The sequence below is a fragment of the Aegilops tauschii genome, chromosome 3 (assembly GCF_002575655.3).
Source record: "Aegilops tauschii subsp. strangulata cultivar AL8/78 chromosome 3, Aet v6.0, whole genome shotgun sequence".
In the NCBI taxonomy this organism is placed as follows: domain Eukaryota; kingdom Viridiplantae; phylum Streptophyta; class Magnoliopsida; order Poales; family Poaceae; genus Aegilops; species Aegilops tauschii.
The window spans coordinates 484,028,854-484,049,170 of record NC_053037.3 but is presented as its reverse complement, the minus strand read 5'-3'; the positions used below and the strand labels follow the sequence as shown (position 1 = coordinate 484,049,170).

At 46.0% G+C, this 20,317-nt stretch overlaps 1 protein-coding gene across 1 annotated transcript; it reads right to left on the bottom strand.

Moving 5' to 3' along the window:
* Positions 1–17,917: 17,917 nt before the first annotated feature.
* LOC109760513 (cytochrome P450 86A1) lies at positions 17,918–19,965 on the bottom strand. The gene has a single exon (XM_020319325.4). It carries the CDS (start codon positions 19,738–19,740, stop codon positions 18,100–18,102), a length of 1,641 nt encoding a protein of 546 aa, XP_020174914.1. The 5' UTR covers positions 19,741–19,965; the 3' UTR covers positions 17,918–18,099.
* Positions 19,966–20,317: the final 352 nt, after the last annotated feature.

Genomic DNA, 20,317 nt, shown 5'->3' with positions numbered 1-20,317 from the left:
TATGCCAGGGCTATATCTCGCTTGTTGCAAGATATATCCAGGAGGCTGCGGCTATGGGTCGGCGCCTTGCTGTAGATGTGTTTTCCACTGTTTGTTGGTTTATTCGGTTTTTTTTCTTCATTTTTTCTTTGTTTTTCTTCTGTTTCTTTTGTTGCTTTCCAGTTTTGATTGGTCTTTTCTTTTCTTTTCGTCTTCTTTTGGGTTTCTTTTGGTGGTTTTTTTCTTTGATTTCCTTTGTTTTTCTCTATTTTTATTTTATTGTGCACATACACGTTATATATTTTTTTATACATCTAAAACATTTTACACGTTTAACATTTTTCAAATATATTCTTAATTTTTTACAAAAACATGCTATTTATATATTTTTTCAAATAATTGTTAAACACTTTCCAAATACATGTTGGAACAGTATTTGAACTCTAAAAACCATTTTCTTAACTATGTAAACAATTTTCTACACCGTACAACCTTTTTTTTTAATGTCACAAACACATTTTTGAAACTTGTGAACATTTTTTAAACCCGATAGGCGCATGAGATGAAGGGGGATGAGCCCCACGGCCAGATCTGCATGGATATGCAGGCCAGCCGAGCCTAAGGATTCCCGCCGGTGGCAAGCCCAACGCCCGCCACCACCACGAGTAGCCCATTGGATCAACACCACCACTATCGGAGCTTGTCGCAGCACCTCTGCAGGAACGCGCCGCCGGTGGGCTAGCCGAAGGCAAAATAGGAGGGGTTAGAGGAGAAGAAGCCTGCCACCACTGGCATCGTGCAGGACTTCGCTTGGTGGTGGTGAGGGAAGGAGGGGATCTGGAGGGACCAACGTCCGGAAGTGGCTGGGGTCGCCGCCCGAGTCGCTCTAGACGAGTGATGTAGGTGCTTCTTTGTTTTCAGGGATCAAACTATTTTGAACAGATGATTATATGGATGCATAATTATTATTTTTGGGACAAAAGCAACAGTAAGGGACCTACATGGATTTTTATTTTCAATGACAGGGAAGACAGGTTGATGAGTGTGGCGGCGTGCTTCGGCGGGAAAAAGGGCGTGTTCCGTCGAGAGAAAGGGCTAGCAATGGTGCGCGCGGATGGAAAATGGGTGTGGGCAGGTGAGACACGTTTTTTTGGAACGAAGACACTAGAAGCGTCCGCCTTTAAATTAATAAAGCCACCAGGCAGCATCCACAAAGGTTTTAAACCTTTCAAACCAAGAGTTCGAAATAACATAACATCAAATACAAGGGATCAAGGGCCTTGAAGATAAATCTCTACTTGGCACAAGTCCTTCTCCCAGCGAAACTTAAGACTCCAAAGACTCCAAAAGGTGTGATCAGCTACGGAGGTTGACGAGCGATAGTCAAGGTACTGCTGATCTTCTCCATGATTTCCTTCATCCTCTCAGCATCGTGTTGCTTCCCTAACGGTGTCCACATCTGTAGAAAGAGATGACATTTAAAGATAACATCAGCAGGGTGAGCAGGGAACTTCTGTTCGATTGTAACATTGTTTCGTATCGTCCAGATAGACCATAGAAGCGCCCCTACACATCGCCACACTATCCGAGCGCTAGTTCCCTTTTGGGTATGCAGAATATGAAGCATATCCACGCCCGACGCGGGGTTCCAGTTCTGGTGGAACGCTTCCCTAACCGCACTCCATGCGAACCTAGCTAACGCGCATTGGAAAAAGACGTGGTTCGCGTCCTCCTGATTACCACACACTATGCAGGTACCATTGGAAGGACCATTATGCTTGGCCACGTTATTACCACACACTCGCGCTCCTGGTGAGACACGTGGGGCGTGTTTGGTTGCCCGCATCGAGCCCAACCAGGCCCGCGCGGTGCAGCATCTTTTCGGACATTGGTTGTTTGGTTCCTCGCATACACTGTTGAGTCCGCATAGCACGGTTCTTAAAGCACCCCTGGGCCTAGCCCGTTGGGAACGGCCGAATCGGCAGTTTCCCGAGAGCCAGGCCCGAGCGATGCTTCGAGGCGCACGTGGGTGGCTCTCTGGAGACGTGTGTCTCGAGTTAATCCCTCTCTCTCTCCCTAATCCTCATTCCTCTCGTGCCCTTCCTCCTCTCACCCACGGCGCACTGGCCAGGGCACGGAGCTTGGTGCGGCCACGGCAGCGAGCCGGGCGCCGGCGCGGAAGCGCAAGCCGGTGTGGGGCCGCCACGGTAGCAAGCGGGCATGGTGTGATACGTCTCCGTCGTATCTATAATTTTTGATTGTTCCATTCCAATATTATACAACTTTCATATACTTTTGGCAACGTTTTATACTATTTTTGGGACTAACATATTGATCCAGTGCCCAGTGCCAGTTCCTGTTTGTTGCATGTTTTTGTTTCGCAGAAAATCCATATCAAACGGGGTCCAAACCGGATAAAAACTGACGAAGATTTTTTTTGGAATATATGTGATTTTTGGGAAGAAGAATCAATGCGATACGATGCCTGAGGGAGCCACGAGGCAGGGGGCGCGCTCCAGGGGGTCAGGCGCGCCCTGGGACCTCGTGGCCACCCCGTAAGGCGGTTGGTGCCCTTCTTTCGCCGCAAGAAAGCTAATATCCGGATAGAGATCGTGTCCAAAATTCAGCCCAATCGGAGTTACGGATCTTCAGTTATAAAAGAAATGGTGAAAGGCCAGATCTGGGAACACAGAAACAGAGAGAGACAGAGAGACAGATCCAATATCGGAGGGGCTCTCGCCCCTCCCATGCCATGGAGACCAAGGACCAGAGGGGAAACCCTTCTCCCATCTAGGGAGAAGGTCAAGGAAGAAGAAGAAGGGGGCTCTCTCCCCCTCTCTTCCGGTGGCGCTAGAACGCCGCCGGGGCCATCATCATCACCGCAATCTACACCAACAACTTCACCGCTCTCATCACCAATTCTTTCCCCCTCTATGCAGCGGTGTAACCCCTCTTTTACCCGCTGTAATCTCTACTTAAACATGGTGCTCAACGCTATATATTATTTTCCGATGATGTATGGCTATCCTATGATGTTTGAGTAGATCCGTTTTGTCCTATGGGTTAATTGATGATCATGATTGGTTTGAGTTGCATGTTTTATTATTGGTTCTGTCATATGGTGCTCTCCGTGTCGCGCAAGCATGAGGGATCCCCGCTGTAGGGTGTTGCAATACGTTCATGATTCGCTTATAGTGGGTTGCTTGAGTGACAGAAGCATAAACCCGAGTAAGGGGGTTGTTGCGTATGGGATAAAGGGGACTTGATGCTTTAATGCTATGGTTGGGTTTTACCTTAATGATCTTTAGTAGTTGCGGATGCTTGCTGGAGTTCCAAACATAAGTGCATATGATCCAAGAAGAGAAAGTATGTTAGCTTATGCCTCTCCCTCAAATAAAATTGCAATAATGATTACCGGTCTAGTTATCGATTGCCTAGGGACAAATAACTTTCTTGTGTGACAAAAAGCTCTCTACTAAAACTAACTTAGTTATTTCTTTCTCTAAACAGCCCCTAGTTTTTATTTACGCGCTCTTTATTATCTTGCAAACCTATCCAACAACACCTACAAAGTACTTCTAGTTTCATACTTGTTCTAGGTAAAGTGAACGTTAAGCGTGCGTAGAGTTGTATCGGTGGTCGATAGAACTTGAGGGAATATTTGTTCTACCTTTAGTTCCTCGTTGGGTTCTTATCGAAAGAGGCTACAATTGATCCCATATACTTGTGGGTTATCAAGACCTTTTTCTGGCGCCGTTGCCGGGGAGTCATAGCGTGGGGTGAATATTCTCGTGTGTGCTTGTTTGCTTTATCACTAAGTAGTTTTTATTTGTTGTTCTAAGTTGTTCTCTATCTTTAGTTATGGATATGCAACACGAAATACCAAAAAAATTTGTACTTGCTACTCATGGAGATGGGGAACCTCCTAAAACCCTCGATGCTCATTATGTGAAAGATATTATGTACTACTTTGATAATCCTAAGAAAACCCCATTCAACTTAGTAATGGGAGACACGTTGGATCAACGTGAATACTCTAGGGATTATCGCTTGACTCAAAAAGGGAAACTATTATGGGATCAAATTCATATGTTGCATTGGTATCCTCGGGAACTATGCTTGAGATATGATTATACTTGTTGCTCTAGGATGAAGGCTCCACACCTTCCCTTTTCATGCAAATTTAATGATAATAAAACCTTGGCTTATTATGCTAATGGTATATATGATTACTATGATGTGGAACAACTAGAAGAATTCGTTGCTTTTATGGGTGCTTATGAAATTGAATCTTTGTTTAAAGAGTGTGAAAATCTTGATGATGCTGTTTACAGACCTGAAATTTTTGCTATACTTAAATATTGCTATGAGAATTATGAATTCAATTCTGATATTGATGATTTTATTGAGAGAGTCTCCGCTGTCCAAGAAGAGACTAATATTTTGCAGGAGTCTATGGAAGAAGAAATTGATGAAACTGCGAGCTCATTGGATGAAAAAGATGACGAGGAGAGCGAAGAACAAAAGGAGGAAGAGCGGATTAGCTACCCGTGCCCACCTTCTAATGAGAGTAACTCTTCAACTCATACATTGTTTAATTTCCCTTCGTGCTTACCGAAGGATGATTGCTATGATGACTGTTATGATCCCGTTGATTCTTTTGAAATATCCATTTTTGATGATGCTTCCTATGCTTGTGGCCAAGATGCCAATATGAATTATGCTTATGGAGATGAACTTGCTATAGTTCCTTATGTTAAACATGAAATTGTTGTTATTGCACTCACGCATGATAGTCCTATTATCTATTTGAATTCTCCCGACTACACTATATCGGAGAAGTTTGCCCTTATTAAGGATTATATTGATGGGTTGCCTTTTACCGTTGCACAGGATGATTTTGATGAATATAATATGCATGTGCTTGCTGCTCCTACTTGCAATTATTATGAGGGAGGAACTACATCTCTGCCTCTTTATGTTTCCAACACGAAAAAATTGCAAGAAACTGTTTATATTATGCATTGGCCTTTACTATGTGTGCATGAATTGTTCTTTTATGACATGCCGATGCATAGGAAGAGAGTTAGACTTCGTTATTGCTTGATATATGTTGCTTTGTGTTCACTTCTAAATGCTAAATCATTGTTGATTCAAATTGGCTTTGATATACCTTGGGATCCGGGTGGATTCACTACTTGAGCACTATATGCCTAGCTTAATGGCTTTAAAGAAAGCGCTGCCAGGGAGACAACCCGGAAGTTTTAGAGAGTTATTTATGTTGAGTGCTTTTATATAGTTTAAAAACAAAAAAATAAAGAGGGGAACCTAAAACTTTTTCAAAAAGGAAAGTGAAAGTGAGAAAGACGAGCATTGTTAAAGTGGGAGCTAGCCTTGAACTTTGTTCATGCTCACGGAAACTTTGTGAATCTTGATTACAGCAACTTTTCAACAAAAATAATTATTCCCTTGTACAATTCCATTGTATAATAAAAATAATGTGCCAAGGTTTGCCTTTAGGATGTTTTCAATGCTTGTTGGTTTTTGCGGTGCAGGACAGAAACTTTGGCTGTAGTGCGCGATTTTACATTTTTACTGAACGTCAAATGGTTCTAAAACTTTTTGCACTGTATTTATATACAAATTGTTTATTTTTCCTAATTTTGGCAGAATTTGTGGAGTACCAGAAGTATGGTGAATGTTCAGATTACTACAGACTATCCTGTTTAAGACAGATTCTGTTTTTGATGCATAGTTTGCTTGTTTTGATGAAACTATCGATTTATATCAGTGGATTAAGCCATGGAAAAGTTATATTATAGTAGCTACAATGCAAAAACAAAATATGAATTGGTTTGCAACAATACTTAGAGTAGTGATTTGCTTTATTATACTAACGGATCTTACCGAGTTTTCTGTTAAATTTTGTGTGGATGAAGTGTTCGATGATCGAGGAGGTCTCGATGTGAGGAGAAGGAGGAGAGGCAAGAGCTCAAGTTTGGGGATGCCCAAGGCACCCCAAGTAAATATCCAAGGATACTCAAGCGTCTAAGCTTGGGGATGGCCCGGAAGGCATCCCATCTTTCTTCAACAAATATCGGTATGTTTTCGGATTCGTTTCGTTCATGCGATATGTGCAAATCTTGGAGCGTCTTTTGCATTTAGTTTTCACTTTTCTTTGATGCACCATGCTGGTATGAGATAGTCCATGGTTGATTTATAGAATGATCTTTGCACTTCACTTATATCTTTTGAGTATGGCTTTATAGAATGCTTCATGTGCTTCACTTATATCATTTGAAGTATGGATTGCCTGTTTCTCTTCACATAGAAAACCGCCATTTGTAGAATGCTCTTTTGCTTCACTTATATTTGTTAGAGCGTGGGCATATCTTTTGTAGAAAGAATTAAACTCTCTTGCTTCACTTATATCTATTTAGAGAGTTGACAGGAACTGGTCATTCACATGGTTAGTCATAAAATCCTACATAAAACTTGTAGATCACTGAATATGATATGTTTGATTCCTTGCAATAGTTTTGCGATATAAAGATGGTGATATTAGAGTCATGCTAGTGGGTAGTTGTGGATTGTAGAAATACTTGCGTTGAAGTTTGTGATTCCCGTAGCATGCACGTATGGTGAACCGTTATGTAACGAAGTTGGAGCATGAGGTATTTATTGATTGTCTTCCTTATGAGTGGCGGTCGGGGACGAGCGATGGTCTTTTCCTACCAATCTATCCCCCTAGGAGCATGCGCGTAGTACTTTGTTTCGATGACTAATAGATTTTTGCAATAAGTATGTGAGTTCTTTATGACTAATGTTGAGTCCATGGATTATACGCACTCTCACCCTTCCATCATTGCTAGCCTCTTCGGTACCGTGCATTGCCCTTTCTCACCTCGAGAGTTGGTGCAAACTTTGCCGGTGCATCCAAACCCCGTGATATGATACGCTCTATCACACATAAGCCTCCTTATATCTTCCTCAACATCCACCATACCTACCTATCATGACATTTCCACAGCCATTCCGAGATATATTGCCATGCAACTTTCATCATCATCATATACATGACTTGAGCATTTATTGTCATATTGCTTTGCATGATCGTAAGATAGCTAGCATGATGTTTTCATGGCTTGTCCGTTTTTTGATGTCATGGCTACGCTAGATCATTGCACATCCTGGTACACCGCCGGAGGCATTTATATAGAGTCATATCTTTGTTCTAGTATCGAGTTGTAATATTGAGTTGTAAGTAAATAAAAGTGTGATGATCATCATTATTAGAGCATTGCCCCAAGAAAAAAGAGAGGCCAAATAAGCCTAAATAAAAAAAGGGGGGCCAAAGAAGCCCGCCAAAAAAAAGATAAAAAAAGGGGCAATGTTACTATCCTTTTACTACACTTGTGCTTCAGAGTAGCACCATGTTCTTCATATAGAGAGTCTCTTGAGTTATCACTTTCATATACTAGTGGGAATTTTCATTATAGAACTTGGCTTGTATATTCCGATGATGGGCTTCCTCAAATGCCCGAGGTCTTCATGAGCAAGCAAGTTGGATGCACCCCCACTTAGTTTTCAGTTTGAGCTTTCATATACTTATAGCTCTAGTGCATCTGTTGTATGGCAATCCCTACTCCTTGCATTGACATCAATTGATGGGCATCTCCATAGCCCGTTGATTAGCCGCGTCAATGTGAGACTTTCTCCTTTTTGTCTTCTCCACACAACCCCCATTATCATATTCTATTCCACCCATAGTGCTATGTCCATGGCTCACGCTCATGTATTTCGTGAAAGTTGAAAAGGTTTGAGAACGTCAAAAGTACGAAACAATTGCTTGGCTTGTCATCGGGGTTGTGCATGATGTGAATATTTTGTGCGGTGAAGATGGAGCATAGCCAGACTATATGATTTTGTAGGGATAACTTTCTTTGGCCATGTTATTTTGAAAAGACATGATTGCTTTATTAGTATACTTGAAGTATTATTGTCTTAATGTCAAATGATAGACTATTGCTTTGAATCACTCGTATCTTAATATTCATGTCATGATTAGATTACATGATCAAGATTATGCTAGGTAGCATTCCACATCAAAAAATTATCTTTTTATCATTTACCTACTCGAGGACGAGCATGAATTAAGCTTGAGATGCTGATACGTCTCCGTCGTATCTATAATTTTCGATTGTTCCATGCCAATATTATACAACTTTCATATATTTTTGGCAACTTTTTATACTATTTTTGGGACTAACATATCGATCCAGTGCCCAGTGCCAGTTCCTGTTTGTTGCATGTTTTTTGTTTCGCAAAAAATCCATGTCAAACAGAGTCCAAACGGGATAAAAACTGACGGAGATTTTTTTTGGAATATATGTGATTTTTGGGAAGAAGAATCAACGCGATACGATGCCCGAGGGGGGCACGAGGCAGGGGGGCGCGCCCCAGGGGGTCAGGCGCGCCCTGGGCCCTCGTGGCCACCCCGTAAGGCGGTTGGTGCCCTACTTTCGCCGCAAGAAAGCTAGTATCCGGATAGAGATCGTGTCCAAAATTCAGCCCAATCGGAGTTACGGATCTCCGGTTATAAAAGAAACGGTGAAAGGCCAGATCTGGGAACGCAGAAATAGAGAGAGACAAAGAGACAGATCCAATCTCGGAGGGGCTCTCGCCCCTCCAATGCCATGGAGACCAAGGACCAGAGGGGAAACCCTTCTCCCATCTAGGGAGAAGGTCAAGGAAGAAGAAGAAGAAGGGGGGATCTCTCCCCCTCTCTTCCGGCGGCGCCGGAACGCCGCCGGGGCCATCATCATCACCGCAATCTACACCAACAACTTCAGCGCCTTCATCACCAACTCCTCCCCCCTCTATGCAGCGGTGTAACCCCTCTTTTACCCGCTGTAATCTCTACTTAAACATGGTGCTCAACGCTATATATTATTTCCCAATGATGTATGGCTATCCTATAATATTTGAGTAGATCCGTTTTGTCCTATGGGTTAATTCTTGATCGTGATTGGTTTGAGTTGCATGTTTTATTATTGGTGATGTCCTATGGTGCTCTCCGTGTCACGCAAGTGTGAGGGATTCCCGCTGTAGGGTGTTGCAATACGTTCATGATTCGCTTATAGTGGGTTGCTTGAGTGATAGAAGTATAAACCCGAGTAAGGGGGTTGCTACGTATGGGATAAAGGGGACTTGATGCTTTAATGCTATGGTTGGGTTTTACCATAATGATTTTTAGTAATTGCGGATGTTTGCTAGAGTTCCAATCATAAGTGCATATTATCCAAGAAGAGAAAGTATGTTAGCTTATGCCTTTCCCTCAAATAAAATTACAATAATGATTACCGGTCTAGTTGTTGATTGCCTAGGGACAAATAACTTTCTTTCTTGTGTGACAAAAAGCTCTCTAATAAAACTAACTTAGTTATTTCTTTATCTAAACGGCCCCTAGCTTTTATTTACGCGCTATTTATTATCTTGCAAACCTACCCAACAACACCTAGAAAGTACTTCTAGTTTCATATTTGTTCTAGGTAAAGCGAACGTTAAGCGTGCATAGAGTTGTATCGGTGGTCGATAAAATTTAAGGTAATATTTGTTCTACCTTTAGCTCCTCGTTGGGTTCGACACTCTTAATTATCGAAAGAGGTTACAATTGATCCCCTATATTTATGGCTTATCACGATGCGGTCACGACAGTGAGCGGGCGCGGCGCGACCACAGCAGGGAGCCGGGCGAGGCCACGGCCAGGGCAGGGAGCTTGGCGCGGCCACGGCAACGAGCCGGGCGCGGCGCGGCGGACGTCGGAGGCTCGGGCCGGTGCGGCGCGGGCGCGCGGCCACGACCAGAGCATGGAGTTTGGCGCGGCCACGACAGGGAGCGGGCACGGTGTGACCACGATAGCGAACTGGACGGGGCGTGGCTACGGCAGGAACCTGTTCGCGGAGCGTCCAAGAGCAGGGCAGCGGCGGGCCGGCGGCTTGGCGCGAGCTGGGGCGGTGGTGAGGCGGCTATGCGGCACTGGCGAGCTCGCCGACCGCAGCTTGAGGCTCCTGCCCGTGTGTGTACGAGTACCTGGGCGACCTATTCGATGGCCAGTACAAGCCTACAAGACGTCACCGGCGTCGGGCGAGCTTGTACTTCTGAATTTTACACGATGTGAGGCTTCTTACTGAATTTTACTACTACTGGCTGAATTCTATCACGCTCAGCTTCAGTCCCATCTCGATGATGATGTACTTCATGCCGACCATCACGCTCAGCTTCGAGGGCAGGGCGAGCCTGGAGCTCGGGATCGAGCAGATGATGTACTTCAATGACCCCCACAACAACTTCTCCGTGGCGTGCCTGCTTGCGGTGTGCGCGAGCTCGGGCGGCGGCGGCAACGCACGGTGTCTAGGGGAGGAAGGGGCGGCCCCGCCGGGCTCCGGCGCCGTCCCACCAGATCTTCGTGACCTGCCAAGGCGACCTAGACATGTCGTTCTGGAGCCGACCAATTCGACGGCGCGCTCAACATGTTTGGAAAAATGAGGCCGTCGGCGTCGAGCCAAACCTGGTCGCTATTAAGGGTAGCTGTTAACTTCTAATCATATGCATGCATGCAACCAAACACCGGATGAAAATTGCTTGACAATGACAAGACAACATATGCAAGCAACCAAACTACTTGCCAATGCTGGTTTTTACCTTGTTTTTTCATAGTCTGGCCCTGCTCAGCCTGGCTCGTCTTTTCCCTCTCAGCCAGGCCCCGGAGAGAAAAGCAACCAAATGCGCCCGTGGTAGCGACCATTAATGGGGCTCTTCTATGTGAAAACAAGGCTACACCGTTGACAGGAGTTGAAGCGGGAGTTCCATTGACATGAGCTGAAGCGGGAGTTGTACACACGACTACGCATTGGCAGGAGGAGTGAAAGCAAGAGGAAGAAAACGAGTGAAGTTTTCCTACCATGCACGCAGTTGGATTGGAGTTTTCGAGGCTCCAAATATGAAGGTTGTGATATTGTATTATTTAGAGCACAATGTAGAAAAATGAAGGCCGAGTCTTGTTGACGACACTGCTAGACCCATTTTTTGGGTCTCAAACGCCATACGACCTATTATTAAGACGATTCGATCAATATGTCGCATCGGCCTGCAACCTTGACATATTGTGTTGCATGAAGAATGGAGATGGTGAATCAGAATTACGAAGAGAAATACAAATCTACGATTTTTCAGATGATATACTGTATGATGATGATAATTATTTCTCTGTATTATAATATAAGAGCATTTTTTAAATTAGTGTAGTGTGAAAACGCTTTTATATTATGGCACGCAGGGAGTAGTGTTCTGTTTAGGTGACGGCAAATAAATATGATGATGATGATTGAGAAATATTATTGACAGTAGCGAAGCGACAGCCGTTTTGAGACCGGCCGATTCTACGTAAGTCTTATCTACACACTAGAGTGGAACAAGATTGTCGCCGGTTTTGTCAATGAAAATTACCAACGCAAGCTAGTTGGCCAACCAATAAATCTCGGTTTGGTTGGAAACCCTGAAAAGTGTTGCTCCTGCATCGTGTCCTGGCTACGACTGCCTACATTTACAATGTAGCAGAAATTCAGAATTTCCTCGATTTGTGTATTCACGACGAGCGGACGAGGGGTAGACTGACGATTTCTGTTTCGATTACATTGCGTGGTGCAGTGTGTAGCTACCAGCTCCTGCCCACTGTTGGCTTGGTACGCAGTGGCGTAAGCCATTCCATGTCTTCCATTATTTAAAGGGTATCTTCGATAACCTAACACAAATCATCAAAACGCCCGTAACACAAATCATCAAATCGATAACCTAGCACCCAGGACATTTTATAGAATAAGCTCACCCGAATGAGATCACGGAAATTCGCTCCTGACGGGAGTTGAACCCCGGTCTATAAGGAAGCGCCACTATGCCCTTGCCAGTGGGCTACAACACAGTCCTCTCCCAACACGAATTATCAAATTGAATCGGATCGGTCCGGACTTTCAAAATCCCACGGACCGACCTTTAATCGGAGGAGATCCGGAAGAGTCTAGCGTAAAACTCTATTCGGCTGTCTAGGTCCCTCGCGCATTGACACGGAACGTCATTGGACGTTTGCCTACCATCATTCACGTTGGCGCGCCTCCTGAGCCTACTCTGACTGCCTGCATTCAACCTTTGCCGTTTCGGGCAAATTTGATATTTTTGACCTCTGAACGAAATCATTTCACAAAATAAACTATGCCTAAAAGAATTTCACTCAGCTGATCTTTTTGAGTGGCGCCCGACACGAAGGCGCCACACTACACTGTGCAACGCCTGACTGACAGGCGCTACACGCCTGGCCAGCGTCGCACCCCGAACTGCCAAAAATTACTAAGTCAGTGTGCAACGCCTGAGAGCTAGGCGCCACACTATACAGTGTCGCGCCTAGCTCCTAAGCGTTGCACTAGTGGTTGCACTACAAAATGAAGCAACCACTAGTGCAACGCCTAGTGCAACCACTAGTGCAACGCCTAGGAGCTACGCGCCACACTGTATAGTGTGGCGCCTAACTCTTAGGCGCTGCATATTGACTTAGTAATTTTTCGGATCACCCGGGTGCGACGCTGGCTAGGCGTGCAGCATCTGTCAGTCAGGCGCTGCACAGTGTAGTGTGGCGCCTTCGTGTCGGGCGCCACTCAAAAAGATCAGCCGAGTGAAATTTTTTTAAGGGCAGTTCATTTTGTGAAATGATTTCATCCACAGGTCAAAATTGTCAAATTTGCCATTTCGCCTGTCTCGGCTATATAAAGCTCCCCCCTCCCCCCCCCCCCCCCCCCCCCCCCCCTTCTAAAAAAAATCACATTACTGAGCCTGTCCTCCCACCGTCTGAGCCTCCTAGTCTGCACCAAGCCCTAGTTCATGTCTACTGTATGTCCTCATGGTGCGCAAGTTGGCCACGTGGTACAAGCATCTCACATTGGAGCAGCAGAGGTTAGCGCCGTGAACGCCCGACGCCATGCCCACATTGAGGCAAGCCAACCTCACGGCTCTCCGGAGCCAATCTAGAAGGAGGACGAGGAGAAGGAGGAGGGTAATCCCATTTCCCTGGTCGAGGTCGCAGAGGAGCAGGCGATGGTCGTCGACGCCACACCGCCCGAGGCCTCCAGGTTCACACTACTGCAAGCGGAACAATCATACAACCTCTCCTTCTCGGAGGAGCATCGTGTGGCTATCACTCTGGAGGTGGAGCGCCTAGATGCCGCATCCATGGTGGAGTTGTTCATCCTCAACCCAGACATTTTCATGAGAATCAAGCGGTGCTCGTGTCCGTTAAGAGCCACCGCACAATCAGCCGCGCGCGCGTCGTGCCTAGTTCATTGAGGAGCTCAAGGCCTCGGATGATGAGGCTGCGGAGCAGCACGATGTTGATGCCAAAGAGGCAGACATCGCTAGTTCCGGCTCATTCGCGCTGACAACCATCAACGAATAGGCCGGACCGTCCAGCACAACAATCGAACTCACCTCCGATGGACAGGAGTAGATTTTGTTTCTAAGGTTGTTTTTCAGGATTTTTTGTTGTGTAAAGACTAATAAAACATCAGTGAAAAATCGGTATCCGCTTGTCTTTTGGTGATCATGATTGGATGGCCACGTCCCTTTCGACTGGCCACGGAAATTTATTGATGTCCATTCGTGGACTAGCATTGAAGATGCCCTAATTGTAGGGAAAGTATCCTTTTGAGCTCGAACTTATTTAAGCTTGGATGAACAGTAAATTCGAAAAAAAAATATTAAAAAATTCTGAATTCTTTTCGTGCTATACATTGATGGATGTTCTAAGTGTTTGCAAGTCCTAGTGCTCGCATTATTTCTGAATTTATTTCACGATTTTCAGTGATGCGCTTCCAGTGGAAGGAGACGTTCCCGTCGACGACAAGGTGCCTACAGTGACTTCGTAAATCTCAAGATGATATGCCGGCTCTGTCCCTCGAAGGTGCTCATAGGGATAGGATGTGTGTGCGCGCGTTCATAGGGGTGAGTGTATGCGCGAATGTATGAGCGCTTTCGTCTGTACTGTGTTTGAAAAAAAAGTGTTTGCAGATTTTCATCATTAGCTAACATTCGTGGAAGGCATGACAAAAAAAAAAATCAATGCTACAAAATGCTTTCGAAAGTAGCATTTTCAGAGTATCTTTTTTTGTCACGCCTTCCTAGAATGTGATCTCATAATGAAAATTTGCAATAACTTAGAACTTTTTTCAAATTTCACCACAAAATGTTCAGAATTTTTTTATTTTTATTTTTTTCAATTTTACTGTTCATGCAGGCTCATTTGAGCTCAAGCTCAAGTACTCCAGGTCCGGAAAGTAGAGCAATCTTACGAGCTAGCTACTTCCTACTCCCTCCGTTCGGAATTACTTGTCGCGGAAATGGATGTATCTAGACGTATTTTAGTTGTAGATACATCCATTTCCGAGACAAGTAATTCGGAACGGAGGGAGTACTTGCTAAATTAAACGTAAACTTTGTAAACTGTGACCAAATATACAAAAATGTTTCTCTATAAACTTGGCCAAAGTTACAAAATTTGACTTGACAAAATTTATATGCACTTTCCTAGAGAAAAGTTAAATGCACTTAATCTGAGGAGGAGGGAATATTAAACAAGTTCTTTAGAAATTAAACGTGTTTAAAATCCATGTACTTCGTTTAATCTACAACTACCTCATAATTAAACAATTTGCTTGGGAATTGGCTCAAGGGTGGGAAGCTATATAAGTTCTTTATTTTCTTGGGCAGTATTGTGGCATGCTGGTCTATTTGAGAATCAAAATGACTTCTTTTCCTCCCTCATTCAGATGAGATTTCCTCAATATTTGCATGTCTAAATTATTGCCCGTCAATATTTTGCAGCCATAATCAATGCATTGGAGGACAAGCAGAGGACATATCCAGTGCTTCCATTCTATCTAACACTAAAAACACTGTTGTGAATTTAGCTTAGATGATTAGATTCCTTGTGGTGGAACCAACCCATCAGGGTTCAAATCCTAGACTTGGCATTGGTACTCACATTTTTTTTTGAATTTATTTTAGGTCATTCGGAGATGTGCGTTCAGTGGATGGGACGTTCCCAATGACTACGAAGGCGTCTGTGGCGACTTCGACAATCTATTTTTGGATTAGCGCATCCGTCTGTACTGTGTTAAAGAAAACACTAAAACATACCTAACAGTTATATAAAAATGATAATTGACAACCTTGATAAAAGATGCATCTACAGCACTATAAAATTTTAAGACAAAATTTGATTTTATGGTTTAAGAAAGAAAAGGGACAAATCAAACTATAATAGTACCACTAAAAATGTGTGAATATAAGACCGATTTGCTTTTCTTTTCTTGAGTCGTGGATTGAGTTTTGAATGAAGCTTTAGGGCATGATAACGGCATGTTATATCACCATGTATTTTTTGTGTAAGCAACATCATTATGGAAGGAAGAAGCACTCAATACTCTCTTGGCAGTAGGATGTCCACTGAATGGAGTCGAGAATTTATACTCCACTACGATAGTGGGTGTCAAGTGAATGGAGTATGAATTTATGCCTCATGATAGTAGTGGGTATCCAGTGAATGGAGTTGGGATTTTTTTTCCATGCCATAATAAAATTCGTAGTGATTGAGAGTTTCTTGGAGTGTTCATAAATCATTGTGATTTGTTGGTGTCACTTGATATAAACATGTATTCATTAATTATGTTGTTTGCTCGTGTGGTGTGTTGGTGGCCTCGTTTGTTCTTAGCTTTTGTTTTTAAATTTTGGAACTTCAAGAATTAGGATGTAGCCTCAGTTTATAGACAAAATTACTGATCTTATTATCAATTGTCAAATTATATCTCAAAATACATATTAGACTCTATATATGTCAATATGTGGACGGGTGAGTATTAGACCCTACATATATGAATGGAGGGAGTATGGATATTACACAAGGCTCATGTGAGTGCGGCGAACAAAAACCATAGGAGGCACCACCTCCTACCAAAAAGCGTCGCAAGCATTACAATAAAGTAGCTCAGGGTTGTGGGGCAAGAATTGCAACACATGGCCTCCGAGATGTAGCAACACAAGAAATGGACCGTCACCATGAGAAGAATATGTGTGTGTCGTTCTCATCAACTCCACATTGGGTCACATACCATCGTTCGAGCCGTTTCACTTCCTAACTTTTGTGAGTGAGGAAGGCACCTTGAAGGAGCTGCCAAAGAAGATATCAATCTAAGGGGCATGCAAATACGCCAGGCCTCCACCAACTGCGGAGGCCTTAATAGCCGACCAATCTTTGGTACACTGAATGAAAGGAAAATCTGCTGGGCGCGATAGCAACAAAGAGATAATGTTTGAGCTGCTTGGAGCGACGGACCAAGCGGCCGTTTCTTTCGTCCCAAATGACTTGCGAAACAAGATATTCCCATGGTCATTTCTCAAGACTTCTATGGCGGTCACTTACGGGGCAGTGCATATGGCGAAGAGAGAAGGGAGTTCTTCATCAAGAGTTGTCGGGACGAACCATATATCCAACAAAGAAAGGGTTGATCCCCCCATCCCCACAACATGTCAAGCTTTCTCCCACAAAAGGTGTTAAATGGACTAGATGGTCCGCCAAAACTGTGACCCCCTCGCTTAGAACAAGTGAGGGGAGGCTGCACCATGGAGATACTTGGCCTTAAAGAGGGGGAGCGAAAGGTCTCCCTCGTCTCACATAATCTTCCAAACCACTCCCGTAGGATGGCGAAGTTCATATTTTAGGAGGCTGTGATTCCCACACCACCTTAGTCTTTTGGGTTGTGTGTGTGCTCCCATTGGCCATGTGGTGCTTTTGCTTCTCGTTAGCCCCCCTGCCAAAAGAAGTGCGAGATCCCTTTGGCCATCTCCTCATGGGCACCTTCTCTAAGAAGGTACAAGCCCATGAGGAACATGTGGGCGGCTAAAGAGGCAAGAGTTGATGAGAATAGCCTTAGCACCCATATATGAAATTTTACCTCTCCAAGGCTCCATACTAGACCTTTACCGCTTTCTAGTTAGTTGAGATAATTGAGAAGGATCCTCGTGTCGCTCACGAGGAAGCGTAGGTGGGTAATGGGGAAGGACTATATCTTGTGGTTCAGATTATTGGTAATTCGCTCCTACTCCTCAAGTAGATATTCCATCACCACAACTTCATTCTTTGTGAATTTGATATTTAGCATCGACATCGCCTCCAAGCAAAGGATGAGGATTTGATGATGTCTAGTTCCGATCCCTCGACAATCACCATGGTATCATCCGTATACTGGAGGTGTGTATCACCGCCTCGATCAAATGACCCAATAGACCTCGATGTGGCTAGCATCTCTTGCATCTACCACATGGTTAAACAACAGGACTGAGGCCTATCCCCTTATGAGGATTTGAAATAGGGGCATGCCTCCCCATGGATGTTTATAGTCGTACTTTCGCTAGAGACCAACTGCATGATCCAACTATTCCATCTATAGTCGAAGCCTCTCCTCTCCAGAACGCAACAAAGAAAATGCCATTCGAATTGGTTATATGCCGTTTGGAAGTAAAGTTTAAGAAAAACATCCGGCTGACCCTTAACTTCATGGAAAACAAAAAAAAACTCCCGAATATTGCGACAATTTGCGAGCGCAAATTGATTAAGATGGATTAACCAATCCACAATCAGAAAACGCGTAACCGCGTTATTCTTTCTTTCTTTAGCCTTCTCTTTTTTTGCATCTGATACTGGATAATTTTGTTCCGTTATCATCATGATAGTGTGGAACCCGGTCCTTTCGCGGTCGTATGAAAAAATGTTATTGCTCGTGTAAGTCGACAATGCACCGGGAGAAAATAATGTTTTACCTTCAGTTCAAAATATATATGAATGCAACGTATAAACTTCATTTCATTTGACGATCCACCAATACCTCATCAAAAGTACACAACCAAAAAACACAAAAAAAAAAAAAAACGCACACAGTTGTATGAAGAAGAACAAATTCAGCGGGCAGAATGAACAAGCATCAGAATTTCAGAAACCAATGTACGTAGGCAGGCGCAAGACTATGCAGCGGCGGCAGTGGTGGTTGGGATCACGACTGACCCCAGTGGCGGCGCCTCCTCCGGCGGCGGCGCGACGTAGTCGGCGAGGTCCCTTGGCTTGACGTTCACGCGGAGCCCGTTCTTCATGAACAGGGTGAGCGACATCTTCTGCTCCACCTGGTGCCCCGGCACGAGCTCCACCGAGTGGCGCAGCAGCACCGCCGACGCGATGGACTTCATCTGCAGGTAGGCGAGGTCCTTGCCGAGGCACGTCCTCGGCCCGCCGTTGAACGCCACGAAGCGGTACGCGTCCTTGACGGGCTCGAAGCGGCTGCCGTCCGCCGACAGCCACCGCTCCGGCCGGAACTCCACGCAGTCCTTCCCCCATATGCTCTCCATCCTCCCCACCGAGTAGATGGAGTAGGTGATCGCCGAGCCGGCTGGCACCACGGTGCCGTCGGGGAGCACGTCGTCGGCCACCACGTACTTGGAGTCCTGCGGCACCGACGGGTACAGGCGCAGCGTCTCCGACAATGCCGCCTTGAGGTACACGAGGCGGTCCAGCTCGTCGAAGTCCAGCGGCTCCTCCGCCCACCTCCCCGTGTCGTCGCCGCGCGTCTCCCTGAGCACGGACGCGATCTCGAGGAGCACCTTGCGCTCCACGTCCGGCCTCTGCATGACCGTCCAGAAGAACCAGCTGAGCGCGACGGACGACGTGTCGCGGCCCGCGAGCAGGAAGTTGAGCGCGATCCACTGCAGCACGTCCTCCGGGAACGCCTTGCCGTTGCTGTCGCGCTTCTTCATGAACCGGGACAGCAGGTCGTCCGACGGCGTGGCCTTGCGCGCCGCGATGGTCTCCGTCATGAACTGGTCCACCACCGCGAGGCTCTTGCGGAGGCTCTGCTCGCTGCCGATGCCCAGCGCCTTCTTGATCCGCCACAGGAAGCTGGGGAACAGAAACCTCTGCATGGTCGCCAAGGTGGCCTCGTCGAAGGCGTTGGCGAAGGGGTTCTCCGTCAAGCCCGGCGACAGCGTCTCGGGGTCCTTGCCGAAGGTGAGGCCGCAGATGTTGTCGAAGGTGAGGCGCAGGAGGAGGTCCTGGAGGTCGACGCTGGCGGCGGCGTGGCAGTGGTCGGCTAGGATGCGCCACAGGCGGTCCTTGATGGAGCGGTTGGCCCAGCGCGCCATGGCCTGGCGCAGCGTCCGGGTGGTGAACTCGAGCGCCGCCGTCTTGCGCTGGAGCAGCCACGTCTCGCCGTCGGAGTTGAAGATGCCCTGGCCGAGGAGGTCGTGGAACGCCGCCTGCCACATGGGGCCCTTGGGGTAGTTGTCGAAGCGCGCGCGCAGGATGTGCTCCAGGTTCCGCGGGTTGCACGTCACCGTCACCAGCCCCTGCCGCCGCGCCAGGAACGGCAGCGGCAGGATGCACGTCTGGTACGTCGCCGCCTCGCCCGTGGCGCGCAGGTTGTCGGCGATCCAGTCGTGGACCCGCTTCCGGTTCACCACGACGCTGGGGAGGCTGCCCACCAGCGGCCACATCGGGGGCCCCGACAGCCGCCTCGACAGCGCCCAGAACCACACCATGTACGCCGAGGCCAATGCCACGACCGTCACCACGATGGCGCCGGGGTGCAGCACGCCGGCGTCCATTGCCGTGGCCATGCGCGCCACGTAAAAAACTTGTGGCAGCTGATATAATTAACCAAGAGGTGGATTTAGGCCTCGTGATTAACAAATGGCGCGGTGCTTGGTGAGTTGGGAAATGTGTTTGGCGCCCTCGCGTATATATATGCTCCTGCACATTAGCCGTGTGGAAACGTTTCACCTGGCCATAGTCTTGCAAGGTTTTGAATTCCTGCTGGGCAAAAAACTAATGTGTTGCTCTCGTCCATACTTCTTGCCTTGATGGCCGTTCTTCTCAACAAGAAAATTTCTGGTGATGTCGCTCGCTCAAATCCAGTGCGCGTGCGTGTGGAGTGAGTAAAATAACTCGTAAAATAATCGTGGTTGGTGGCTTCGGGTAAAGAGTGCAGCAGAAAGGGATGAGGTGTCGGAGGGTGTTGTGCTGCCGAAAATTCAGAGTGTTTGTTCGTTTGCCGTCGACTGCTCTCGTTTTCCTGTCTTGTTTGCGCAGACTAGAGAAAGGTAGCCCACAGTTTAGCCAAATCTTCCCGTACGTGCTTGAGTTACTAGAAGCAGAGGAGGCAATGCAACGAGCTTGCAAGCGATAGCAGTAGCA

What these genes read in the sequence shown, in the direction of transcription:
- LOC109760513 (XM_020319325.4), bottom strand. Translation starts at nt 19,740, where the DNA reads ATGGCCACGGCAATGGACGCCGGCGTGCTGCACCCCGGCGCCATCGTG.